Genomic DNA, 16131 nt, shown 5'->3' on the forward strand with positions numbered 1-16131 from the left:
AGGTATCATCAGTTTTCGTTGCGCAACACATTGTTTCCGTTCCATTTTGTGCGAAGTACGATAATGTTTTTTGTTTCAGTTCTGTTTGGTAAGTTTTCAAACATTGTGGACCCTCCCACCACAGGTTCAGAGATAAGAGTTGAGATGCTGAGAGTCCTCGTTTTGCACAATCCGCTGGATTATTTTTAGATTTCATGTAATGCCATTGACTTGAAGGAATTATGTTATTTATTTATGTTACTCTGTGTGCAATGTAACGCTTCCATTTATTTACATTGCCTTGTAGCTGTGCTAAAACTACTTGCGAGTCACTCCAGCAATGTATATGTAAGTTTAAGTTGTTCAAAGTTTTTGTGAGCTTTTCGACCAGTTGTGCCAGTAGAAGGTGCCCAAAAAGGTTCAAAGCTTCATTCGTGATAAAGTGATCTTTTTACTAAGGGGTGCGACTTTAGTTTTGGCAGCGATCAGAGTAGTTACATTATCGTCACCATCAATTTTCACCCTGCTGTACACGATGCAAGCAAACGCCTTTTCACTCACGTCGCAAAAGACGTGAATTTCTATATGTTTCTTTTCTTCACATTGTAGCCACCGCGGAATTTTGATTATGATGACATTTGGCAGATCGTTCTCATTGTTTTCCATTCTTTAACAATTTCCTCGGGTAGGTTTTCATCCCAGGCCATTTTACTAACGCACACCTTTTGAAATAATGGTTTTGCCTTTATCGTCACGGGTGAGAGCCAGCCAAGCGGGTCGTACGGTTTACTAATTTCTCCCAAAAAAATCCGTTTAGTCTGTTTTTTTCTTCAGGTAAATTCCAGTTGAATGTAAAATTGTCAGTTGCAGGATTCCATCTCATTCCAAGAGTTTTTGTATTTGTTGTTTGTTCTGGGCTAAAGTTGATGTTAGTTTTTGCATTTTTGATCATCTTCCAAATTTTCTAAAATTTTCTGATTGTTACTCATCCATTTCCTTAAGTTGAAACCCCCCTTTTTCAGTAAATAAATCAAGCCGTTGACCATTTTCTTTGCTGCATCAATGTCATGTCCGTAGTTTTCAAGTACGGTCGCAGTATCCGGGTGGTTATTTCGTTCATCTCACGCCAGTTGGTGGAGGGTGTGCATTGCAAGGTACGGCGCGGCCTTTGTGCCATAGGTAATCGGGTATTAGAGTAACAGTGCACAACTGCCATTCTTGCAAAGGTTCACAGGGAGATGACCTCCAGATGATAGTTTGAAGGTTTTGTTGATCTTCATGAAGCCAGATATGTCTGTACATCTTTTCTATGTCGGCAGTGAAGACATATTTGTACGTTCGCCAGTTTATCAGTAATGTAAGCAAGTCCTTTTGTAAGTTTGGGCCGCTTGACATGAGATCATTCAAGCTGTTCTCTGTTTTCGTTTTATAGGAGGCGTTGAATACAGCTCGTAGCTTCGTGGTGGTGGATTGCGTTTTTAAAACTCCGTAGTGAGGTAAGTACACAAGAAAATTATCCGACTCCAGACACTACGGCACACAGTTTACGCCGCGGTAATCTGAGACGTTGAGCTGCATCCTCTATTATCAGGCTAACCTGTGAGCCTTTATCGAGTATCCCTCTTAGTTTGATATAATCGCCGTCTATACTTTTCACCTTTAGTTGTATAATCGTTAATAAAACTGCTTACTCGTCATTAGTTGTGTTGTTAATAAAAGGTCCCCACCACAGTAGATGTTGAAGGGTTGAAAGTTTTTGGCTGGCCTGTTTCGTGCATGAGTGTATGATGAGGCTTGTAGCATAGTTTACATCTTTTTTGTGCATAATATTTCTCCGTGACTGTACAAACAGTTTTTTGCAAATACGTAAATCACGAACGGTGTTATGTCGCGTGACCGCGTTCATGTTCAAAAATTTCTGACATTGCATTAGAACATGATCGGTTTTGCAAATTGGGCATGTTCGCGTTGTCGTGAAGTGGCTCTTCGCCGTTATTTTTAGCTTGTTAAAGTACGATGACCTCGGTACATTGTAAAGTTTATAATAATTATTATGACGTGATGTCGACGGTACCATGTGACTTGATGGTTTGTACAACATTTGTTTCTGGTTGCTCCCGCCTTGTAACGTTTCAAGCGCTATAAATTTCGACTCCTGAATAAATTCCTGTAGGTTTGGAAAACTGGGTTCTTTCAGGTCTTTCATGTACTCGTTGTAGGTCACACTGTCCAGCTTCTGTACCAGTAGATGAACAATTATTGGGTCCCAAGTTTTTATATTGAGTCCAATATTTGTAAGTCCGTTCAGGCATTCTAGCATGACGTCATGAAGTTTCCTTATACTCGCAGCGCTCGCTTGTTGTATGGCAGACTGGTTCAATAGAGTGTTCATGTGCGATGTAAACAACAGTCGACCATTATCGAATCGGTGAGTAATTATCTCCCAGCAAGAAGTATAATTTTCTGCACTGATTCCAAAACGTTGTACCAATTTCTCGGCTTCACCCTTTAGTTTAGATTTTAGGTGTTTTAGGTAGCGGGTTGTTGTTTTTTACGCTTTCCATGTAGAGGTCCTTAAAAGTTAACCATTTGTTGTAATCTCCATAAAAATATGGTATTACAATTTTTGGTGTAGCGTTCTCGTAGTGAGAGTTATTCCAAATCTTATGTTGCAGCGTTTTCCGTATATATCCTCTACCACGTTGTATTTCTGTTTGTAAGTCGAGTCTTCGTCTTGAAGTGTGTAGTCAAGCTCCCAGTTAGCCTTTTCTATTTGACCCCATTTCATTTTCAAAGTTTAAGTTGTCTTCTAGCTCCCATTTCTCCATAGTTGTGTCTAAGTTAATTTTGTCCACAGTCCGTTCAAACGTTTTAAAGTTGCAATATCGTTGATTCAAAAGTTCTTTCTTCTTCTCTTCGGATCCGCCAGTTGCGGGGGGCGGGACATGAAATTCGACGTCGTTAAAGTTAAACTTTGATTTCACGTTCCCAACGTATTTTCTGGGAGTAGTTCCCGTCAGAGGTTAGGTTCCAGCTCTACCTTTCGTTTCAGCATGTTTTGCAATACTTTCTCGTACATAACTTTAGTTTTAGTGTAAATATCATCCTTAAAATATTGGATGTCAAGTTCTCCGGTCTCTTCAGTAACTTGGTGAGTGCGCACAAACAATTCCCACTGCTTGTTGAGCCGTGCGAGACGTTCGTCTAAGTAGATCAAAGTTTTTCTTGCAGAGCTATCTTTCGCGTAGTTGTTACATAACGTCTTCAGTATTTTCTTGTACAGTAATTAGTTACTTGACGCTCGGATCCATCGTTATAGTAAGTAAGTAAAAGAGTAGATAAGAGTAGATAATTAATTCGTAGAATAAGTATAAGTAGTAGTTAGATGTTAACCGTCGGCAGGTGTAGTGCGATGTATTGCCGTGGCACTAGTTCAATAGAATCACGAAGTTTCCGTTGATTCCTGTTTCTCAGTGCAGTTGCACTTAATAACGCTATGTGCGCCTTCTCAATACGACCGGTGAGACCCGCTTGTGGGAGGCCAGTCGTGCCGATTCGCTAATGTCACTAGCATAAAACACTGAAAAAACACTAGTAACTCGAAGGAGCAAAATGTATGGTTCTCTGAACGTCTAAGATTGGAGTATTATTAAGTAGAGTAGGATATAGAGTTGACGTAAACCACAGTTTCCGTAATAAGTTGATGTATTAAGTAAAAAGTGTGCAGTATAGTTTTGAATGCTTATCTGTGGCCGATCGCTAGTGAAGCGAGTTGTCAACTGTCTTTTTTGAGCGTTTACACGTGCAATATGTAGGTTGTTAAGTTAGCAAAGTATCGTGCGGTGCAAAAACCGTACAAATTTAATAATAAAAAATTAATGGCGATTTCAGTCGCAGTTAGCCAGCCTGCTGAAGACCGCCGAGGAGCTTCGCATCAAAGGCCTCACGGATATACGGTGGAACAACAAAGACGAACCGCCTGACAGTCATTCCGGTAAGTCCGGTTAAAAATAATCATTGTTTACAGCAGGTCCATACTCAGACCCTATGTTGTTTGTGCCAGTCACCACAATCTTACGCTGCACCCCTTTACGGTCCGCGGCCTTAACGTTGTCGTCGACCCATCTGAACATCATAATCATCAACCAATGGGGTCAGTTCAGATGGGTAGACGTCCAATTAACAATTGCATCACATTTATACATCCCATTATTTATACGTCCAATTAATTATGCAAATTCTTAATAACAAGTATTTAAGTAGTATGTGGTTGAAGTGCAATTAAATTTCTGTTTATATTTGTGGTATCGTCGTTGTTTCCGATTTCTATAACACATCATCATCAACCAATGGGTTCAGTTCAGATGAAGAGAGAAGATTTGTACGTCCAATTAAAAATTGCGTCAAATTTATACGTCCAATGAATTATTGCATCACATTTATGCTCCCATTAATCTTTGCATTACATTTATACTCTCATTATTCATTTAGTAATTATAATAAAGTTTAATTATATATAGATAATCGTGTAATGTAGCATATTCCCGGGGTGCACTATTTTATTATATTGGTCGGGACAAGCACCCTATTGTTACCTACAGCAATTTATCCAAGGTTCTACAACTAACGAAGGAAACCAACACCAAGTTTTAACATTGACCGTTTATTGATCGATTTACAATAAGTAATGAATGCACCTCTTAAGTATACTAGAATTACATGAACCACGCGGGGTTACTACCCTAACTAATCTAGTGACGGCGTTGAGCTAAAGGGTAGGTTTATGGGGTTGAGGGGTGAACAATTCGCACGGCCTGGACACGCTTTGGTCACGCGCAGCAATTGTTTCCCCAACACAGGAGGCGGACAGGGGTTAAGTGGGTATGCGGGGGTGAAGGGTGAGCGATTCGCACGGCCTGGACACACCTTGGTCACGCGCAGCAATCGCTACCCAACCCAGGAGATGGACGGGGGAGGATAGTCCCTACGGGGGGCGGAAGACGAGAAATACCCATGGGCTGTGCGCACCTTGGTCATGCGCTGCAATTACTCTGCATCAGCCCCTCGGAAGTTTTTACCGTAGCAAGCTCCTCCAACGAGTGATAACTTCGAGCGATATAGCCTCGTCTCCGCTCACGGCGCGTGTCGCGTGCGCACCTCCCGCCCGCTGTCGCCTGCGCCGCTTGCGTCGGTATCGGTCCGCGGAACTTTCCATGACGCACGATCGGCCGGCGCTGTGGCGAGTCTCGCCCGGTGCGACCCATCATAATCGTTTAATTTAATATTCTATTCTATGTATTATATTATTATTATTTTTCCGCAGGCGCAGTAACGACGACGACGACTCTAGAAAATCGGCAACAATCAACATCTCCCGAACGTCAACCATGTTCCAAAGACGCAAAAGTGATAGATCCCAAAAGCTCTCCTGAGCCCAAAAAGACTCCGGAGCCCAAAAAGACTCCAGAGCCCAAAAAGTCTCCAGAGCCAAAGTACACGGAGCCCATAAACCCCAACGAGCATCTCAGTTCTGAACTAAGAGCGTACATGAAGAGAGAACAAGATGATAAAGACGAATTTCCCGTTAAAGAGAAATTTAATCTAAACGGTAAGTGACACTAACTTTTAGTCATTAAGACTGCGATAGTGACATCTAGCGAGAGATTTTAGAACCTTCACCGCAGCCTTTACAGGTGCCACAACTGACGCAGAATAATCCAGTACAAGGAACAAACACACATGGGAGAATTTCGACATCTCGATAACTTGACCCGTAGCTCAGTTGGTAATTGCAATATTACCGTGCAATATGGTCGTAGGTTCAAGTCCCATCGGGTCGAAGAAAAGTTTTCTGTGTGTTCAATCTTTCTATTAATAATAATAATAAAGAGTAGTAGTTATAAAGCGAGGGAAATCCCCCGGTCATGACGCGCTCAGCGTAGAGCACCTACAGCACGCGGGCGTTCACTTATCGAGGGTGCTCGCCATGCTATACTCTTTTTGCGTTAGCCACTCATATCTGCCACAAGCTATGATGAAAACTGTGGTTGTTCCCATAATTAAGAATAAGACTGGGGATTTGTCTAGTATAAGCAATTATAGGCCAATATCACTTGCAACTATAATAGCCAAGGTGCTGGACGGTGTGATTGACATTCAATTGCGACAGAATCTAAAGTTAAATGATGCTCAGTTCGGTTTTAGAACTGGGCTTTCGACTGAAGCGGCCATATTGAATCTTAAACACACCGTTCAGTACTACACGGATAGAAACACGCCTGTCTACGCCTGTTTTCTAGACTTATCTAAGGCTTTTGATTTGGTGGTGTATGACAGGCTGTGGCAGAAGTTAGCGAGTGATACTGACCTGCCTCCTGAGCTCGGATCCCTACTGAAATACTGGTACGGTAATCAGAGCAATGTTGTGAAATGGTCAGGGTCACTATCTGATGTGTACGGGCTGGAATGTGGCGTAAGGCAAGGCGGGCTGACTTCTCCGACCCTTTTCAGCCTGTACATAAACCGCTTGATTTGTGGGCTCGGTGATGCTCGTGTCGGCTGCTCGGTTGATGGTGTGTTTGTAAACAACATCAGTTACGCGGACGACATGGTATTGCTGAGCCCATCGATCAGCGCCCTCAGAAAGTTACTGGCGATTTGTGAGTGTTATGCGTTGGCACATGGACTTAAGTATAATGCCACTAAAAGCAAGTTTATGTTATTTAAAGCGGGCCTTAAGACATACACCCGCGTCCCACCAGTATATTTGAATGGTAGTGTGCTTTCGCAAGTTACTAGTTTTAAGTATTTGGGACATTGGGTTACCGAGACGCTAGATGATGGTTTGGATATAGAGAGGGAGCGCAGGGCTCTGTCAGTTCGCGCAAATATGCTGGTTCGTAGGTTTGCACGGTGTACTGAACAAGTTAAGGCTACACTATTCAGAGCGTATTGTCAGTCGTTTTACACGTGCGGCCTATGGGCCAAATATACGAAGAAGTCCTACACTGCCCTGCGCACCCAATACAATAATGCGTTCAGGGCTTTGATGGGTCTGCCACCGTATTGCAGCGCGTCAGGGATGTTCGCGGACGCACAGATAGACTGCTTTTCGGCAATAATTCGCAAGCGAGTCGCGTCCCTGATGCGGCGGGTGCGGGGCAGCTCCAATACATACCTGAAGTTTTTCGCGTCGAGAATGGATCTGGACTGTCCAATAATGCGGCACTGGACGAAAATACACATTGAGCATTCCGGTTCCAGGCCGACCTATAGGTTTATATAAATTGCATGCTATATATATATTATTAGGTAACAATTTGAATTTAATTAATTTGGTTTTATATTTTTGATGTTAATTTATGTATGTTACTGATATTAATTTTTTATAACTTAAATTTATAATATTGAAAAGCTTTTTAATTTATATTTTATATGTTTTATTTTGATTTATACAATTGATTAATTTAACTTTGTAAACTAGCGTAGGTAAAGTCTAACACTAGTTTTTTAAGTACTTCTACTAACACATATTATGGATTGAATGTCTGAAATAAATAAATTAAATTAAAAAATTTCACAAAATATGTCAATAATAACTTCATTATGGTTTATTGAGATTTTTTTGGGAAATAACTCCCCTAGTTTTGTTATAATTATTAATACAAAGATCTCGAAGATCGAATCTTAGAAAAAATTCTTCGATCCGGCCGGATTCAAACCGACGTCTTCTAGCAAACCGTGCCAGACGCTATGCCACTAACAATTTACAGCCACCAGCCCGGCTAAAGATGTCGCTATTCACTGTATTAAAATTTTTATTCAATTACTTTTGAGAAATTACTCCACTGGCAACAACTGACATTTTTTTATCCCGTTTGTCACCACCTGGTATCTGGTAGTATAAAAATTAGTGGAGTTAATTCACAAGAAATGTCAAGAATAAGTTCGTTATGGTTTATTGAGATTTTTTTGGGAAATAACAGGATCGAACACAGAAAAGTTTTTTTTCGTCGACCCGGTACGACTTAATACTACATCTATGCTGCACCGTAGCATTGCTCTAACCACTGGACACCGGACGTAGCTCAGATGGTTAGATGGTGTTTTCCTGTGTGTTCGATCTTTTCATTATGGTTACTAAAATGTCAATAATACAAATTCTACAATAACTAATACGATAAAAATAAAATCGTATTAAAATATTTTTGGTTTTAGGAGGTCCGCCGCCGTTAATAAAGCTGCCTACGAAGGAGAAAACCAGTCTTATCAAGAGAGAGAATTCCGATACGTAAGTACTCATTATCATCAACCCATTGATAAGTCGCGGGTCACCTCTCAGTCGAGGGTTTAGGCCACAGGCTGCCCACTGGCCCAATACGGGTTGGGAACTTAACACGTTTTCCGAAAGCTGTGAATCTTCTTCAACGTGCAAGTGTTGTCCTTCGCCGAAAAGCTCATGGTAAATCTCAAATTAAACGACCGCCGAAATACCGAATTAGTATGGAGCTTTGTACTTTATTACCAGAAAAATTTTACCAGACTCAATTTTTTTGTTATATATAAGCTTCACAATTTATTAACAAAATAATAAAAAAAATTATTGTGACCTGCATATTTTATTTATTTATTTAAAACAAAAGTGTGGTAGATATGTTAAATTAATTCTAGCAACACTGAGGTAGTAAAAAAAGTCCAAAAGCAGCAACACTTAAACGCTAAAATGTTCAAAACCACAATTCTAATTGGCTAATTAAATTGCAACAAGAATGACTTTGACGTCTGATGTGTCAATATTTTTTTATGCCCATTAGCCACAAAATTACATGAAATTGCGTTCCGTTCCGTAGGATTGCGTTCCATTTTACTTTACATAGTATTAAATGTCCCTAACGATTTTCTGGAAATTGCAGGCCAAAAATAATTTGTCTTTGATTCAGACTTTCTAGATTTTAAGAGCTCTTTACAAAAAACCAACTAATAGCCTGGTTAAATTTTCCATTTATTTTAGTACCACTAAAAGAACAACTCCTTTATTACTTAAATTTCGAAAAACTCTGAGGTGCGTGCCCGGACTCGAATCCACGGCCTCTGCCTGAGAGCACAACACAAGCTATTTTGCACTATTTAACATACACTGAGTGTGCGGAGTAGTAAAGTAATTTATTTCCCTTTCTATTAATTTATTTCCATTTCTATTTATTTGTTTACATTTCTATTAATTTAGTAGCGGTAGAGGTCCTTGTGAAAGAGTTCGTCCAGGGTAGTACTGCCACCTTACCTATTTCTACAGTAACGTTAGCATTAATGTGTTCCGGTTTTGAAAGGTAAAATGGTGCTGGTGAAATTACAGGTACATGGGGCTTGTCAAACTACTAAAACTATTTATAATAAAACTATTTATGCAATTCAAAGCTCTGAGTGGCACTGTAACTGTTATGGGCAGGCGTGTAGCTTACTATCAGGTGCGCGACTCGTTCGTCCTGTCACTTGATGTTATAAAAATATATATATTTCCATTTCTATTAATTCATTTCCATTTTTATTAATTCATTTCCATTTCTATTAATTTACTTCCATTTTAATATAGCTTTTTTCCGCCTTCTAAACGTAGCGTATCGTGGTTAGTGTGTTTTTGTTACTAACTGACACCTATCATGAATTGCAGGGACAGCCCAAGTCCGAAACGTCAACGCATTGCCAGCGGAGCTGAGAACACCGACGACGAATCTATCTGTCATACTAAATCGTAAGTTTTTTTTATGAGTTTTTAAGGGAGTTCGTGTACGACATCCTGACTCGTAATGCATATTTCTGCTGCCAAGCAGTAATGTGAGGATTACTGCGTTCCGGTTTTGTGTGTGTTCTGAATAACGTTTGTAGCCTTTGCCGGTCGAGAAGTTCGAGTAATCGTACGGGTGTGACGTCATTTCGGTTCGGTTTCGAATAAGACAGTTTGACGTTCGACTCTATCTCCATCAACTTATCGAACAACCAATCGAATAAGAATATCGAATATGACTGAATGCAATTACAATTACGAATTACAATAAATCTCACTAATATTTGTACAGATACGGTGTCTCCCATAACGTACCGGCCTTATCAATTCGCCGCGGACGCCGCTTGGCCAATCAGAGCTCCTGAATTACTCATCATTCTTGCAATTGTACTCATATTGCTCCGACAGGCCAGATGCGTACGGCCGTCCGTAACACAATATTTGGTTATTCTGCTAAAAATATCTTTTATTTATTAGCAGTAGAGCTACTTGTGAGAGAGTTCGTCCAGGGAAGTACTGCCACCTTATCTATTTCTGCCGCCAAGCAGTAATGTAAGCATTGTAAGGGTGCTGGTGAAATTACAGGCACTTGTCAACTTATGTCTCAAGGTGTCCAGACGTAGTGGTAGTGCCCCCCAGATCTTTGCGATTTAAAATTCTGGGTGGTATTAGGCATACGTCTTGTTCGTCCCGTCTCTAGGTACCAAAAAAAAAAAAAACTATTTGCAATGGCAGTCGAATCGTAATATAGTATTTGTGGAAAGGCAGTGATGGCATTCATTCATTCAATCGCTATAGTCGTCACCAATTAAAAGGCCAAATTTGACACTTGACATCGTGACGCGAATAGGGATGTGGACTAATAATATCGGTAATCACATTATACGATTTTCACGAGAAACCGATTCAAAATTTTAAGAGTTTGTCATTGTTTAGATTATTTTTCGGTTCATTGTTGTTCAGGGGGCCTAAAAGGCTAAATCGTGCGATTCTGTTAAAAGCAATTCATTTACAGAATAACGCGCACACTCAACATAGCCCCGCACTAGGGAAACCCTGTGTCGCGGGTGCCATGGACACACACATAGACAACCACAAATTACATCCAAACTCACGAGAGGAATAATCGTAGGCCATACAACTATTTCTCCCGGCCCGGGAATCGAACCTGGGACCTCTGCGTGGCAGTCCGGCAGTATGGTAACCGTTGGGCCACGGAGGCAGTTAACACTAACAGAATCCCTTGCAATTCTGTAGCAATTCCTCTTATTTTCGTAAAATTGTCCCACATTCCGATGAATTGTATCCAATTCTTTTAATTTTGATTTTATAATATTCATAAATGGTTTATTACGAGAATTTAGTGTAAATAAGTATATTCGTCAATAAAAAAGTACACAAGTCAATATTTTTTCCGAGAAATCGAAGTGAATCGGTGAAATTCGGCGATTAATTGCTTACAACACTATTATTTAAGAAAAAATAGCTTGAGGACGTAACTTTTATCAGGACGTTTCGGAGTGCGAAAACAATACCTCAAATATGTTTTGTCATGAAATATAATGTTTCAATAAAATTTATATATATTTTTTGAACTCAATTATGCTAATAATTGTTTGTGTTATTGTTTCGTTGATTTGCATTCAAAGTTACATACTATCGCCTACTTTTGCTGTCAAATTTGGCCTCTTATGTGGTGACGACTATAACGACTAAAACTTATCACCGAAATAATTATGCATATCTTAATTTTTATCTCGTTTAAACAACAATTTAGTTTTTAAATTAAATATATCGCACTGCTATTACAATAGTGTTGTAACTCGAAATTTGTGATATTTAATATTATATCATTACTGAACGTAAAGTTTGATTCTCTAAACGTCAAAAATACCATCGTTAGAATATTGTAAGAAATAATCAAAAGATATCCACTTATGAGACACACTTTATGTGGGCTAGTTCTGGCCACAATAATCCTTATTCAAAAATATTAAATTATTTTTTCCATTTTATTTTCAAATATATTTGAGAAATTGTTTAAGTGTCTATAATAAACTATAACATACATAAATTTTAATGTCTTTTTGCGGGAAGTGAGTAATTAGTGAGCGTTTTTCATCGATTCTGAGAAAGTCCACTTTTTGAGTTAATACACTATTGTATTAACAGTGCGATATATAATATCAGTAGACTACACAATTGACGCACCATCGACTCGCCATTGAAGAGCAGTATACCAAAAAATTGCAATGTTAGTTGAATAGCTCGATGGCTAATTACTGAGAATCCACTGCTCTTAACTTTTAACAGAATACCAAACGTACAAAACCCAGCCATCATCGAGTATATAACCAGAAATAGAGACGAAATAAGGGCCATCGATCCCTGGCAACTCATCAGGCAAATGGGCCTGATATCACTTTTAAATATCAACTCTCGTTTGCACTGAAATCACAAATTAGAAAGTGGAAATAGTACAGTGCCAACAACTGACCTGTGTTTACGTCTCCATATATTCCAAAAATATTCTGTGTTTATTGTAATAAAGATAATAATCTTAACTATGGTGGCATGTTCCATTTGCTGTAGTGGGAAAAAGCGTAAAACATCTAATTACAAAACAAACGGAATCACATTTCATCGGTAATTAAATATGTAATTTTGCAATTTTCGTCCATTATAGCGAAGCTCAAGTTAACTGATCGATTTGAAGTGAAACAATGGACGATACCCGTCAATTGTTTCAAATTCGGGCTGGCCAATCGGAGCACCGTTGTCACCGTAATGATTTGACGGAATAGTTTACAAACAAATTATATGACATATCGTCTCTATTTCTGGTTATATATTCGATGCCTGCCATTGACGCTCTATCCACCCGCAACTGAGATGATTTAAAATTTCCAGACTTAGGGACCAGGAGTTTGTGTGTAAAAATACGTACTATCCACTTTCATACAATCTATTTGAATTGAATTTCAAAGAATCTAATTGACTGAGTTTTTTTCTGTTTCAGGGAAAGTAATCAAGAATGGCAACACGGGAATTTGGTAGGTGTATGTATTTTCTTTTATCATTTTATTTAAATATGAATTAAGCGAGTTACTGCCCGGGGATAATCAAAGTACTAATTATATTTAACCGACTCCAAAACAAGGAGGAATTATCAATAATCCTAAATATCTTATGCTATAACTCTGGCATTTGTGAACCGATTTTGATGATGCTTTTTTTTTTGTTAGAAAGAGGGTACGTCATTATTGGTCCCATTTAAATTTGAATGAAATATTGCACCTCTAAAGGTGCACCTCCAAACTAGGGGATGAATCCGGTTTCGCGCATTTCCCAGTAACCGATTTCAATAAAACTTGGCAAACAGATGTGATTCCACGAACTTTTGAGGTCGGTTTTTTAAAATAAAAAAGTTCAATTATTTTATACCAATTCCGTTGCCTATTCTACACTACTCAGTACAAGGAATAGCTCAATAAAACGACGTGTTGTTCGGTAACAATACGTCCGTTCACACCTATATATCGTCGCCTTACTTTCTCTAACTCGTATCTTAACGTACAAAGTTACTGAAATGCTAAAAATGGTTTGTATATACAAATTTTACCGTCTAATTTCACATCACATTTCCTTCATATTCACACACTGGCCTATACCTGTTCTTAAAGTAATGCATTCAAATTAATACCCTTGATAAGAAATTTAAAAATAAATAGAAAGTTTTGCCGTTTCCTCAATAATCACTCTTTATAAGATACGAGTAAGGCATTGATATATAGCGTCGTAATGGCGGGAGCGGGCAGGCACTAGCGTACTTTGTTTTCTATACACCACACTATTCATTGAAGCTAATCGCTGTTCCATGTGTTTTGCAGGATATAACTGCAGAGCGAGTAGTCGGTTGGGGAATGGGTGAATCTGAAAGCGGCGATTGGTCGCGAGACGGATCGGACGAGGATTGGGCAGACGCGCCCACGGACATTGGATCCTTCCTGCACACGAAGTTGAGGGTGGATGGCGATAATAGTGCCGGTAAGGGTAATGGCTATACAAGTTACTTAATAAGTTACCGTTACGATTTCGAAAGTATACGGATCTAGAAAACCGTTATTTCACAAAAAAAATTCGCAATAATACATAACCAAAAAGCGACATCTATGTCAGTTGAAGCACCTGCAAAGGTGAAGAAGGTTCTCTCACTAGATGTCACTAGTGGTTCAGAATGCCTAGAAATCGGCTTATTCCCAGTTGGGAAAAAAGGGAATAAAAGAAAATTCGAGTTTAACTCAGTTTTAACCGACTTCAAAAAAGGAGGAGGTTCTCGATTCGTCTGTATGTTTTTTTGTGTATGTATGTTACGCGATAACTTGACGATCTTGTTTGAAAGAGGGTACCTCAGTAGTGGTCCCATTTAATTTTGAGGAAAATGTTCCACCTTTAAGGGTGGCTGTTGCCGCATGAAGATTTATTTTTATAAATAGCGCCTAAATTTTATGAGGAGCAATTGTTTTTATGGTTGATTTTGCTATGCTCCAATTGCAGGTTAAAACTTGGTAAATGGATGTCATTCCACGAACTTTGAGGTCGGTTTTTTTAGTACTCTGTACTGATATATTTATAGTGTCCAGAGTTTCTGAATAATTGTCAATGGCGGTAATAAACAAACATTAATTGGTATATTTCTTCCATTTGTTTTTTTTAACACTGGCAACTATTGGGCTAAATTTTTATTGAATTGATATTCAATTATTTTTGTGAAATTACTTCACTAGTTTGTTAAAATTATTAATATAAAGATCGAACACTTAGAAAAAATGCCCTCGATCCGGCCGGATTCGAACCGACGTCTTCTAGCAAACCGTGCCAGACGCTATGCCAACTAACAATTTACAGCTACCAGGCTAAAGATGTCGCTACTCACTGTATTAAATTTTTCATTGAATTGATATTCAATTATTTTTGAGAAATTACTCCACTGGCAACAACTGGCATTTTTTTATCCCATTTGTCACCACCTGGTACCTGGTGGTATAAAAACTAGTGGAGAAATGTCAACAATAAGTGCGTTATGGTTTATTGAGATTTTTTTGTGAAATAACTCCACTACTTTTGTTATGATTATGATACAAATATCGAACACACGGAGGAATTTCGTCGACCCGGTGGGACTTGAACCCACGACCATGCTGCACCGTAACATTGCTCTGACCACTGGACCACCGAACGTGGCTCAAATAGACGTGGGTTCAATCTGTTTGTTCGATCTTTTCATTATGGTTACTAAAATTCATTTCAGTTGATCCTTATCAATATTTATTTCTCAACCAGACGAAGAATCCAACGACGGATCGACGACAACGGTGCCCCCTCCAATAGTAACTTCGACTTCCAGTCGTGACGCGTCACTTCCGAGCTCGACGTCCACCTCGGCGTCGGCCATTTCCCCCGCGGACATCAAAGTGGATTTGTTTCACGCGCCTATTATTAACAAACGTGAGTAGTGTCCTGATTAGTGATGCAACGGAAGTGTTAAAACGGAAACAGTGTTAAGCAATAGACACTCAACTTAATCTTGGCTTGCTGTACTAAACTCAAACTAGGATGATCTAGTGATGTGCAAGAAGTAACATGGAGAAAAAAAAACAGTGGAAGTGCCCTAAGCCTCGATTACTATGAGAATCGATGTCGCAAAACTCACACATTCTTACAGCGCCAACAACTGTTCTATGTGTACGTCTCCGTATATTCCAAAAAGATGCTGTATTTATTGTAATAAAGCATAATAAAGATAATATCTCTATCAATGGGGCTTGTTCCATTCGGTGGTGTGGGGAAAAACAGCAAAATATTTAATTACAAAACAAACGGAATCACATTTCATCGGTAATTAAATATTTTAATATTCAATTTTCGTCCATTATAGCAAAGCTCAAGTTGAAAGTGGTCGATGTTTCACTTCAACAATTGATGACACTCGTCAATTGTTTCGAGTTCGGGCTGGCCCTTGGCTGGCCAATCGGAGCGCAGTTTTCACCGTAATGCTTTGGCAGAATAGTTTGCAAACAACTTAAATGACATTCCGTCTCTTTCTGGTTATATACCCGATGATAGCAAATTATTACTTTCTGCTACAGCAACAGCAGGGCCGAAGTCAGGCCCGACGGACCCGCGATTCACGGACGTCGTGAAACTGAATGACTACCTCCAGCATGGCAGGAGACCGCAGTTCTGGGAGGAGAACTACGTTAAACGGGTAAGTTTGCAGTTCATAGATGGCATGTCAATTACCTTCGTTTCTTTGTCCTGCAATAATATGTATTTAGGGCGTTGAATAAAGTACGTCTGAAGGAACAATT

The 16131-nt window shown here is 39.3% G+C and overlaps 1 protein-coding gene across 1 annotated transcript in view; it reads left to right on the top strand.

Moving 5' to 3' along the window:
* LOC113225755 overlaps window positions 1-16131 on the top strand; it is a 140297-nt gene that overhangs the window by 81349 nt on the left and 42817 nt on the right. The window contains exons 6-13 of the mRNA XM_026458165.1: window positions 3871-3973; window positions 5303-5587; window positions 8197-8269; window positions 9647-9727; window positions 12780-12813; window positions 13651-13807; window positions 15104-15268; window positions 15910-16028. Coding sequence (XP_026313950.1) covers window positions 3871-3973; window positions 5303-5587; window positions 8197-8269; window positions 9647-9727; window positions 12780-12813; window positions 13651-13807; window positions 15104-15268; window positions 15910-16028 — 1017 coding nt within the window. The remainder of the gene's footprint in view (window positions 1-3870; window positions 3974-5302; window positions 5588-8196; window positions 8270-9646; window positions 9728-12779; window positions 12814-13650; window positions 13808-15103; window positions 15269-15909; window positions 16029-16131) is intronic.

This window comes from Hyposmocoma kahamanoa, unplaced genomic scaffold (genome assembly GCF_003589595.1).
Source record: "Hyposmocoma kahamanoa isolate Upper Pololo Valley unplaced genomic scaffold, ASM358959v1 172, whole genome shotgun sequence".
NCBI classification, from domain to species: Eukaryota; Metazoa; Arthropoda; class Insecta; order Lepidoptera; family Cosmopterigidae; genus Hyposmocoma; species Hyposmocoma kahamanoa.